This window comes from Leptopilina boulardi, unplaced genomic scaffold (genome assembly GCF_019393585.1).
Source record: "Leptopilina boulardi isolate dan_hultmark-lab unplaced genomic scaffold, ZJU_Lbou_2.1 LbouV2_54, whole genome shotgun sequence".
Taxonomy (NCBI): domain Eukaryota; kingdom Metazoa; phylum Arthropoda; class Insecta; order Hymenoptera; family Figitidae; genus Leptopilina; species Leptopilina boulardi.
In genome coordinates, this window is record NW_026137999.1 from 85,729 (window position 1) to 98,477 (window position 12,749).

At 31.5% G+C, this 12,749-nt stretch overlaps 1 protein-coding gene across 1 annotated transcript; it reads left to right on the forward strand.

Moving 5' to 3' along the window:
* The first annotated feature begins 2,352 nt into the window (after nt 1-2,352).
* Nucleotides 2,353-9,925, forward strand: LOC127289990 (piggyBac transposable element-derived protein 4-like). Its single transcript, XM_051318325.1, has 2 exons — nt 2,353-2,376; nt 8,426-9,925. Exons 1-2 carry the CDS (start codon nt 2,353-2,355, stop codon nt 9,923-9,925), a joined length of 1,524 nt encoding a protein of 507 aa, XP_051174282.1.
* Nucleotides 9,926-12,749: the final 2,824 nt, after the last annotated feature.

Genomic DNA, 12,749 nt, shown 5'->3' on the forward strand with positions numbered 1-12,749 from the left:
AATTATTCTTACTAATTCTAACCTCTGCATTAAAAACATTGTAAAAACAGTGTTTTGTTGGTAATTTTACCTTACCGATATTGGATATTAATTTAACGTGGGTTTTTCGATTTTCCAATTTCAGAAGCAATTCATAATAATCAAAATATTATTAAACATAAAACGGTGCTCATTTTTAATTTCCTTTCCCCCTTTTAATTAAATCATTTTAAATTGCATTAAAATAGAAAATTCGAAAAAAAACCCTCGTTAAAATTATATTCAACGTTGGTAAGGTAGAAAACTATATTTTCCGAATATCAACATAAAATTACCAACAGAACACTGATTTTACAATGTTTTTAATGCAGAGGTTAGAATTAATAAGAATAATTGTTTTTTGTTTAAATGTACGTTTCGTTAAAAAATAATTATTTATTTTTGCTTCTAATTTAATTTTCCATCGTTTCTGCATCCATTTAATTCTTTTTTTTTGATTAAAAGACCTACAAAAGTCGTCCGTTTCAGTGCGTCTACAAGCTTATGATCATTTCGGATACCGAAAAGTGCTTGTATCCGAGATTCTCATGGATTCGTTTACCAGCTATTGAGCTTGTAACCGCAATCCGACGTTCTTGTATCTTTTATTTTTTACTGGGAACTTAATAATCATCCGCCTTTTTGCGGGAAACACATACGCTCTGCGGGAAAAACAAATTAAGACTCCTTGAAGAATAATACGGTGGCAACGATCACACTCTGTTTGTAAATAATTTTAAGTAGTGGGAAGGTTAATTTTGCAATCAACACCTCGTTGTTTCCATGCAAGTTTTAACGAACTTGCATTTTAATAGTGGTGTGATCGGTTCAACCACCTGAATTACCTTTGTAATTTTTATGTTTCCTAATTTTCCAAACTAATGTGTCAACTTTTGTACATTGTAAGTTCCACAATTGGCAAAATCGATTTGTAATTTAGTTAATGTTATTTCGCAATATGAAGTCAATAATCTCAATTCATTGATTTCAAAATTAAAAATAAATGAAAAATAAAATTATAAATAGCTATTAAATTAATTTGAAATAATAATTGAATATTTAGCATTAGAAAATTTACATGTGTATATTGTGTATGTTGTTGATGTATATAATTGATAATATATTTGTAATATAAATTAACAAATATTATTTTTAATAAATAATATTTAACAAAATAAATTAAAAATATACGGAATTTCGTCCATAACATATATGGTGCAGTGGTTTTTTGATTACAAAGTATTTTTGAAAATTCTTTCCAAAAATACTCTCAAATAAATATAAAATTTGCAAACAAAGGATGAGGGTCAATAAAGCCGTTTTTTGGGCCCTCGTCAAATCGGTTACTATTATGTATACTAATTAATACTAATTAATTACTATTAAGTATGCCAGACAATATCCCCAAACCGTTTTTTGATTTATTAATAAATACCGGAAATAACTCATCCTAAAAAGTTGTATATGGGGCATTTCATTTGAAAACGATCAGTCATGACTTAGATTTTTTTAATATTTCGTTTTTTTGTATTGTTTGGGGACTTAAATAAGTGTTAAAAATTTTATTTAATAATCTTAAGTTTTTTTCAAGTTATTTACATTAACAAATTTAAGATACTTTTTTTCCTTTTCGCTATAACTTTTTCATTTTTCTTTGTACAGAAAAGTGTTTTAAATGTTTTTTCTTCAAAAATTGTTGAATTTTAAGAAAATGATTTTTATTTTTAATATTTTATAATTTTTATATTATTTATTTAAAAAAAAATTTTTTTTATTAATGTTTAAACCTGTTATCGGGCTAATTTCGATCTGAAAAAAATCATGAATATTCTTCAATATTATACAAATTACATATTAAAATTTGGTGAATGCATTATGTTTTGTTCTCGAGAAAATTTTTTTTGAAATTTACCGTGCATGGCTGTAGCGGTCGCATCGGTCAGCGCTTGGGTTAGATTCCATGCTCCGCGCCGATAGAGCCAGGCACGGTAAATTTCAAAAAAAATTTTCTCGAGAACTAAACATAATGCATTCACCAAATTTTAATATGTAATTTGTATAATATTGAAGAATATTCATGATTTTTTTCAGATCGAAATTAGCCCGATAACAGGTTTAAACATTAATAAAAAAATTTTTTTTTTGAATAAATAATATAAAAATTATAAAATATTGAAAATAAAAATCATTTTCTTAAAATTCAATAATTTTTGAAGAAAAAACATTTAAAACACTTTTCTGTACAAAGAAAAATGAAAAAGTTATAGTGAAAATAAATTTACCGTGCATGGCTCTATCGGCGCTGAGCATGGGATCTAACCCAAGCGCTGACCGATGCGATCGCTAGAGCCAGGCACGGTAAATTTCAAAAAAAATTTTCTCGAGAACTAAACATAATGCATTCACCAAATTTTAATATGTAATTTGTATAATATTGAAGAATATTCATGATTTTTTTCAGATCGAAATTAGCCCGATAACAGGTTTAAACATTCATAAAAAAATTTTTTTTTTGAATAAATAATATAAAAATTATAAAATATTAAAAATAAAAATCATTTTCTTAAAATTCAACAATTTTTGAAGAAAAAACATTTAAAACACTTTTCTGTACAAAGAAAAATGAAAAAGTTATAGCGAAAAGGAAAAAAAGTATCTTAAATTTGTTAATGTACATAACTTGAAAAAAACTTAAGATTTTTAATTAAAATTTTTCACACTTATTTAAGTCCCCAAACAATACAAAAAAACGAAATATTAAAAAAATCTAAGTCATGACTGATCGTTTTCAAATGAAATGCCTCATATACATGAGATTTGGTACATCTCAGCAGAAATTAGTTAATTATCATTATTAATTTAGTAACCCCGGTCACCAAACTCTCCCAAGAACTTTGTACATATGCAGTGAAGAAAATATGTCAGTATGAGCGATTTACATTAAAAGCCGGGACAAAAAACTCAAGATGTTGGATCCGATAATGTTGGTTGACTTTTTGAAAATCGAATGTTATTCGCTGAAAACTTGTTACTCGGGGGTTTTCGGGGTCGCTGATTACGAATCTGAAATCACATTTTCAAAGTTGACATTGTCAGATCCAATATAAACACAAACAATTTTTTAATTTACCAGATTTGCATGAAACTTGTTACTTGGGGGTTTTTGTGGCCGCTGATTACAAATCTGAAATCACATTTTCAAAGTTGAAATTGTCGGATCCAATATAAACACAAAAATTTTTTTAATTGACCAGATTTGCATGAAACTTGTTACTTGGGGGTTTTTGGGGCCGCTGATTACGAATCTGAAGTCATATTTGCAAAATTGAAAATGGCGGATCCAATATAGAGATAAAAATTTTTTAATTGACCACATTTGCTTGAAACTTGTTACTCGGAAGTTTTTGGGGTCGCTGATTATGAATCTGAACACGGTGGGCTTGGATTAAGTTCAACCCAAAAGTCTTTGCACATCACCGTTTTCTTTTGGAATTACTTCGGGGATGTCTTCTGATTATTTTAAGACAAAAATGAAAATAATCGGTGGAGGGAAACTGAAATTATCTTGATTTTTCATTTTTTTTATAGGTTATTCTATGTAATTTCTTTAAAAAAAGGTTTCCTTCAATTTTTTTTCTACAAAAGTTGTATTTCGGATTCAGTAAAGAATCTCTATGATAGTTAATGAATTTAAAAAATTTGAACAATTAAATTTGTTAATAAATAATGGAAGAACATGGTTTTTCATTCGTTTTTTGAAATTAACTCGTCTTGTAATTAATTTACACCAAAATTTTTCAAAGATAATTTGAAGTACATAAGATTATCTGTAAAACTGAAAAAAGAAGACTGTTCTACCTATTACCGTTCCTTAGATATGACACGTTGAAGTTGCTATTTAATGAAAAATTTAAACTTTGGAGCTCATTATTCGATGAATTCTTTTATTTAATATCCTAATATAACAATTATAATAAAACATAATTAAGAGGACTCTTTTTCGAATAATTTGCGATAGATAAAATTAATTTATCTTCAGTAGTATAAATTATTATTATTATTATTATTATTCATCGAATAATGAGCTCCCAAGTTTAAATTTTTCATTGAATAGCAACTTCAACGTGTCATATCTAAGGAACGGTAATAGGTAGAACAGTCTTCTTTTTTCAGTTTTACAGATAATCTTATGTACTTCAAATTATCTTTGAAAAATTTTGGTGTAAATTAATTACAAGACGAGTTAATTTCAAAAAACGAATGAAAAACCATGTTCTTCCATTATTTATTAACAAATTTAATAGTTCAAATTTTTTAAATTCATTAACTATCATAGAGATTCTTTACTGAATCCGAAATACAACTTTTGTAGAAAAAAAATTGAAGGAAACCTTTTTTTAAAGAAATTACATAGAATAACCTATAAAAAAAAATGAAAAATTAAGATAATTTCAGTTTCCCTCCACCGATTATTTTCATTTTTGTCTTAAAATAATCAGAAGACATCCCCGAAGTAATTCCAAAAGAAAACGGTGATGTGCAAAGACTTTTGGGTTGAACTTAATCCAAGCCCACCGTGTGAAGTCAGATTTTTCAAAATTCAAAATGTCGGACATAAAAAAAAACTTAATCGTTTTGACTTGAAACTTGTTGTTTATTATATGTCCGCCGTATTGGATCCGCCATTTTTAATTTTGAAAATCTCACTTCAAATTCGTAATCAGCGACTCCGACCCGGAGTAACAAGTTGCAAGTCAATACGATCAAGTTTTATTTTTATGTCCGCCATATTGGATCCGCCATTTTGAATTTTAAAAATCTGACTTCAGATTCGTAATCAGCGACCCCAAAAACTTCCGAGTAACAAGTTTCATGCAAATCTGGTCAATTAAAAAAATTTTTGTCTCCATATTGGATCCGACAATTTCAACTTTGAAAATCTGACTTCAGATTCGTAATCAGCGACCCCGAAAACCCCCGGGTAACAAGTTTTCTGCGAATAACATTCGATTTTTAAAAAGTCGACCACCATATTGGATCCGACATCTTGAATTTTTTGTCCCGGCATTTAATGTAAATCGCTCATACTGACATATTTTCTTTACTGCATATGTACAAAGTTTTTGGAAAAGTTTGGTGACCGGGTTTACTAAATTAATAATAAAATTAACTAATTTCTGCTAAGAAGTACCGAATCCCTTGTTTTATACAATTTTTTAGGATGAGTTATTTCTGGTATTTTTTGATGAATCAAAAAACATTTTTGAGGAATTGTCTGACATGCTAAGGAGGTCAAATTTTCCATAAAAACAACCGATTGGACGAAGGCCCAAAAACGGCAAATATGTGACAAGTCACACTCAGAAACTCTTCCCTTGACAAGTCCTCCCAAAAAAAGGCTTCCTAATATGTCCCCAATAAAAATGTCACGCATAAACATCTATTCCCACAATGTCAAGTCAACTAATGGACAGGTCTTCCTATCAAACAGGTCATCCATAGGACAACTCTCCAAAAATAACAATTTTTACAGTGTTACGAACCGAAAAAATTATTTGTTTTGAAATAATTATTATTAAAAATAATTAGAACAGTACATCGGGCTTTTCAGATGGCCCAAATTTCAAAGGATCTCGGAGGTCCAAAGTGCCAAAGCCTAAAGGGTCTTGTTTTTATTAATGGGTTCGTTTCGTTCTAATTGCTGATATTTTCTAAGATAAGATAGGAAAATATACCACGACTTCCTTTTTATAACTTGTTATTATTAGAACAGAAGGAACATAAAATAAAGAGAATTAAAAGAATTATTTATTTTATTTTATCATTTAAAATACTGCTGACAAATATATTCCAGTCTCTCTCTCTCTCTCTTACAAAGAAGGAGGGACGGAAGAAGGATGTAGTTTCAAAAATTACAAAATTACCCCGGAACGATACTGAGTACTTACCGTTCCGCTTTCTTATTCTACCGTCGGCAATTTCTTTTCGACGGGCAAAAACATGAATTTTTAAAAATTGTTCTCACATGCACACAATCACTCGAGTGGCTGATTCGCGGTTTGACGTATGGACTCTTATTGCGCGAACAATTTTTTTAAACAAGGACAGCTAAATCCACTCTCTCTTACTCTAATTCGTTAAGCCGTCAATTGCAAGGGCAGACGCGGGCACTTCGCACCCGGCTGGTCTTTCGACAAAAATTTAGAAAAGGAAAATTAATTACATTTAAAAACTCTTCACCTAAATTGATTCTTAACCGGCCTCTGTGGACTTCGGAGTAAGTTAGCGTTTTACTTTACGTCCGACCGAAATTATTCGTGTAAGCACACAAATTATTTCGGGTCCTTGGTACCGGACGGGAGCGCATAGGCTCTTTAATCCGGACGGTTCCAAACAGAGTTGGAACTTCGATGCTCGCGGAAACCGTACTGAACGAAAATTTAGGGGCTGCAGATGCCTCTACAGGTCGGCTTAGGGCACCTGGTGAGAAATTCTGCTGATTTTGAATTTCGAAATTGTAGGTGGAAAGGGAAGGTGGGGCCTGTTGCCATGCAAGTTTTGCTGAATTTGCAAACTAATAAAATCGGTTTAGTGCAATTGTGTTGAAATAATAAAGTTATTTCCAAATAAAATTATTTCCAATTATTCTTTTGAATAATTTTTATATTTTATTTAATTTTTAAGATTTTTTTAGAATTAACCCTCTCATATAAAAGGTTAATATAATGTAAGATAATGGACATTTCCAAGCAGAAAGAAATTCCATTCTATTTTGTAGTATTTTGAATGTTGTTGCAATTCCAGTTTTGAGATCAATTGTCTCAATATTGATCTGGAATTGATCAGTTGCATATAGATCTAAAAAGCACATTATAGTAAAGCAATGGCAGGCATAGCTTGTAGGCTTGAGAGATACAGAGGGGCAAGGTAGGATAGGCTGTGAGTAAGGAAGCATAGGTGTATTTGTGTCATAGTGTACAGCATAGACGTCCCCAGCCATACTAATGTGTATTATGGTCGTAATACCTAACGAGTGCTAGAGAGCAAGCATCCACTATGCATTCGACAGCGTAAGAGCAAGAGAGACGCGTACTAGTCGTTAGAGCGAGGGAGAAAGTCATGCTACGGAGGGAGAACGCAGTAATCCGCGAGAACAGTGTGTCTGAGAGAGAACGCTTCGCCGTTACATACAATCTTCTTTCTCCCTCGCGCAATGTCGAGAGACGCGCGGGAAGCCTTCACTCAACGCGTTCAGTGAGGACTCCCACCCATGGCTGCAGAAATATTATTTTAATTTCTATTTTAAATTTAATTTTTAATAATTTAAAATTTAACAATTCTTTTGCAACAATAATACAAATACTTTGCGATATAATTAGGATAATAATACATTTTCATGAATAAATAATAATTAATGATTTTGAAACGAAATTTGCACTTGTTGCTTAACACCTGATTATTAACCCTTTGCGGCATACATTACATTAAAAAACTAATTTAAAAAACAGAAATGCTTATGGAAGTTTTCGGGGTCGCTGATTACGAATCTTAAGTCCTTTTTTTAAAATTCAAAATGGCGGATCCAATATGACGGACAAGTTTTTAAGAATTGATCGAAATCGCCTGAAAGTCGTTACTCTTGCGTTTGTCCTTTGTTTCGTTGTATTGTGAACAGTGTTTTGTTTATTGTTTGTCACCATCAACGTAGGTATTCTATCAGTTCAATACTACTAATTTAGAGCTTGTGTTTTCTTGCGTTTGTCATTTGTTTCGTTGAATTGTCAACAGTGTTTTGTTTATTGTTTGTCGTCAGCAACGTAGATATTCGTTCAGTCCATTATTACAAATTTAGAGTTTGTCTCTTCTTGCGTTTGTCATCAGCAACGTAGATATTCGTTCAGTCCATTATTACAAATTTAGAGTTTGTCTCTTCTTGCGTTTGTCATCAGCAACGTAGATATTCGTTCAGTCCATTATTACAAATTTAGAGTTTGTCTCTTCTTGCGTTTGTCATTTGTTTCTTTCAATTTTCAACAGTGTTTTGTTTATTGTTTGTCATCAGCAACGTAGATATTCGTTCAGTCCATTATTACAAATTTAAAGTTTGTCTCTTCTTGCGTTTGTCATTTGTTTCTTTCAATTTTCAACAGTGTTTTGTTTATTGTTTGTCATCAGCAACGTAGATATTCGTTCAGTCCATTATTACAAATTTAAAGTTTGTCTCTTCTTGCGTTTGTCATTTTTTTTTATTTTTTATTATTTTAATTTTGTTCGTAATACTAAGAGTAGATTTGCGTCTTGAATTTTGGTTTCTTTCCTTGTGTTCTTTGTTTCGCTATTATTATTTTATTTAATTTATAACATGGAAGAAGAAGTAGAATTAGCAGATATTCCAAGCGACAATTAGTCTGTTGACGACTTATGTGTCTCCGATATTGATGATGATTTGAACATTGTGGAAAATCGAAATGACGCTATCCAGCAGAGTAGTTTTGCGATCTCTGATGAAGAAGATTCTGCAGATGATGTTTCGGATAGTGATGAAAAGTGGGTAGAATCAGGAAAAGTAAAAAACGATGCTCCTTTTACTAGAAATGTTGGACCTGACATTCCCGATAATGTTAAAACACCATCAGAAATATTTTTCTGCTTATTTTCAGATGATTTGCTAGACTTGATTGTTCAAGAAACAAATCGTTATTTGCAACAAAAGCAATATAATCAAGCACCTACTACAAAAGAGGAATTGTTGATTTTCTTGGGCATTAATATTCTAATGGGTGTTAAAATATCTCCTTCTTATCGGGATTACTGGTCTTCCAATCCGCAACTTAATGATCCCTACATAAGTTCGTTGATGTCAGTTGTTAGATTCGGATTTTTTCTTGGTTGTATACACATCAACGATAATAGTACAGAACCAAAGAAGAGTAATGCGGATTATGATAAATTATATAAATTGCGACCTTTTCTAAATAAGCTGAATGAAAATTTTAAAAAATATTTTATGCCAAACAAATACCAAAGTGTCGATGAATCTATGATAAAATTTAAAGGTCGCAGTAGCATGAAACAATACATGCCTCTCAAACCCGTAAAACGAGGATATAAGTGCTGGGTTCGTGCAGATTCATCAGCTTATGTTTGCGAATTTCAATTGTATACAGGAAAAACTGAAAGTATCGAAAAGCAGTTAGGGGCAAGAGTAGTAAAAGATCTCACTCTCGAGTTGAAGGGAAACAATCACCATGTATACTTTGACAATTTTTTTACCGGGGTAGCTCTCATGGTATCTTTGAAAAAAGATAAAATTTTTGCTTGTGGTACTGTACGTCAGAATAGATCAAGATTGCCAAAAAATAACATACAAGACAAACAAATGATACATGGTGATAGCGAATTCCGAACATCGAATACGGGTATTCGCTGGGTTAAATGGATGGACAAGAAGGCAGTCTACTTTTTGTCTAACTATCATGACCCTCGTGAGACCGTGTTGGTAAATCGGAAACAAAAAAATGGCACGTTGAAACCTATTATCTTCCATTTCTTAGATGTCACTGTTGTCAATGCCTATATATTGTACAAAGAGAAGAAATTTAATCCACCTTTGACTTCCAAAGAATTCAGGTTACGTTTAGTAGATGAATTGGTAGGACACAAACTACCAAGTTCGAAAGGAAAAAAACGTCAATTAAGTTCAATCTCTTCTTACAAACCAAAAGTGTCCGAGGATAAAAGGAAAAGCCAATCAGCTCATATGCCAGAAATTATTGCTTCACCTAGACGCTGCGCTCATTGCAGTACTAAAGCTGACCAAAAGCGAACATCATGGATGTGTAAAATTTGCAATGTCCCACTCTGCTTATTACCCGCAAGAAATTCCTTCACTGCTTACCACTGCTAACAATAGAACTTTTTTGTTCAAAACAAAACATTTCAAAATTTATAATACTGATTAAAATCAGCAACTTTATCAAACAGCCCTTTTAAGGGCTATACGATGTACAAAATCCGATCGTGCAACCTCCCCGCGGTGTACATCGGGTAACGCCAATGCCGAAGGTAAAATTATTAACTTCGTCCGCCATATTAGATCCGCCATTTAGAATTTTTAAAAAGGACTTCAGATTCGTAATCAGCGACCCCAAAAACCTCCGAGTAACGACTTTCAAGCGATTTCGATTGATTCTTAAAAATTCGTCCGCCATATTGGATCCGCCATTTTGAATTTTTAAAAAAGGACTTAAGATTCGTAATCAGCAACCCCAAAAACCCCCGAGTAACGACTTTCAAGCGATTTCGTTTGATTCTTAAAAATTCGTCCGCCATATTGGATCCGCCATCTTGAATTATTAAAAAAGGACTTCAGATTCGTAATCAGCGACCCCAAAAAACCCCGAGTAATGACTTTCAGGCGATTTCGATGAATTCTTAAAAAATTCGTCCGCCATATTGGATCCGCCATTTTGAATTTTAGAAAAAGGACTTCAGATTCGTAATCAGCGACCCCGAAAACCTCCCGAGTAACGACATTCAGGCGGTTTCGATCAATTCTTAAAAATTTGTCCGTCATATTGGAACCGCCATTTTGAATTTTTAAAAAAGGACTTCAGATTCGTAATCAGCGACTCCGAAAACCCCCATAAGCATTTCTGTTTTTTAAATTAGTGTTTTAATGTAATATATAACAAAAAAAATAAATTTCTCTATTTATTTTGAAAATTTATTTATTTATAATTGTTTGTAATTGTTTATAATTTTAACGAAACTGCCATTATTATTAATTTATTTACATTCAACAATGTTTGGTTTATCAATAAAAAAAGATTTTTTGATTTTGCTTTAAAAAGGTTGAATCTAACGAGAATTGAAAAGGTGGTAATCTGGGTTATCACTATGCCGCTAAGGGTTAAATGTATGTATCTATTCAATAGCGACTCGCAATGTTGCTTAAAGGTTTTCGGACGATATCTCGTCTGTTTACCATTCAATAAGTTTTTAGCACGATTTATTAGCTTCAGGAAATTGTGGCAATGTTTATTATCGAAGCCGCAACTTTCGCAAAATTGCGGTTCGCTAACTACGGAACTTACAAGTTGGTAACATTGCGACAAGTTCCATTTGCTTCTTAAAGATGTCAGTGTTACATCCCGGTAACAATTTTCACTAATTTTCCTTAAAATTATGATTAAAATAAGACATTTTATATAATTCTATGATAATTTTACAATACTTAAACTATATGTCTTATTTTAATGTATTTATTTATGTATATATTGATAGGATAGAGTGTGGAAACGAAATCGATCTCAAAAGAGATATGACATTCGTTTTCACCATAAAAGTTCAGAAAGTTGAAAAGCTAAAAATAAGATATATGTAAGCAAAATGTGAAGCAAGTTCGAGCTTGTTTGTTTATACGCGTGAAGAATGTGAAGGTTGTGAAGATCCAAGTGTAATATGATCTTCAAAAGCCCATTGTAAGCATATAAAAGAGAGAATTCAGAAAGAAGGAGATTCAATGTCATACATGCGATGTAGATCATTACCATATAAGGAAAGTAATTCTATTTATAGATCACCTCCTCCTCAATAATATGACATTTCTCCCACTAATTAGCATAATCGACTAGTATATAAACAAGAGCTTTTTCCATAAAGCTTGTCAAAAGTTCCGGTGCAATCTCTAACATCGTAGAGCGACCCTTCAGTTTACTTTCGCCATAATTATTGTATTCTTTCCTGATAGCCAATAGGTGCAAGTTAATTTGACTTTTCACTTAGAACATAGTTCTTTCCTGATAGCCAATAGGTGCAAGAGAAGCAAATTAACACTTAGAATCAATAATTTAATGGAAATAACTGTCGTATTTATAACTATAAATACTAAAGAAATCCTGCATTATCTCTTTTTATAAATTTGTCAATTTAGTATATGTTGCTTCTCTTACACCTGCTATAAAATTCATTCCTGTCAAAGGTGCGAGTGACGAGAAATAACAATAAAGAATATTGTAATTCTTTAAATAGTTATAAAACAATCTAAGTCGTTAAAGTTACACAAGTGCGACCAAAACGAACTATTTCAAATCAAATCAAAACCAATTTATAACGATTAAGCTATAATCATCGATTTATCCGACTTCATTGCTAAAAGTAAGTAAAAGAATTGTAAACTTGTATCATTATTGTATAATCATTACTATATAGTTATTATTTAATCAATAAATGTTATAAAAGGGAATATTTGACTTGTTATTGTAACGCAAAACCCGTAGTTTTGACAAGTGACCACGATCCTACATAAAAATAAATATCAGGCTTTACCAACCTGATTAATCAGCCTTATTACATTCAAGTAAATAAAATTCATTTTATTTAAAAACCACGCCTAGTTCGGAACGTAACAGCTGATTTGGTGGCAGCGGTGGGATTGTCACTTTTGTTGCAAAAACAATTTTATGAAAATTCTCAAATAATTCGGCATCTTTATTTAGAGCAAATTTCAACATTTTTAAAGGTTCAAATTTATTCAAAATCAATTATATCACCCTTATAAACACATCATATTTCATTAAATGTTTATTCATATACTTCACTATAAACATTTGTAAACGGTCATTTTAAATTCTCTAGCAGTTTTGTTCTTACGCCGTCCGGCGAATTACAGAATTTGTTATATTTTCATTTTACGCCGTCCGACGAACTTGAGAATTAGGGTGTTTAAA

What these genes read in the sequence shown, in the direction of transcription:
- LOC127289990 (XM_051318325.1), top strand. Translation starts at nt 2,353, where the DNA reads ATGCGATCGCTAGAGCCAGGCACG. An exon ending in GATCGCTAGAGCCAGGCACG is followed by an intron (nt 2,377 to 8,425) that starts GTAAATTTCAAA and finishes AGCGACAATTAG; the next exon opens with TCTGTTGACGACTTATGTGT.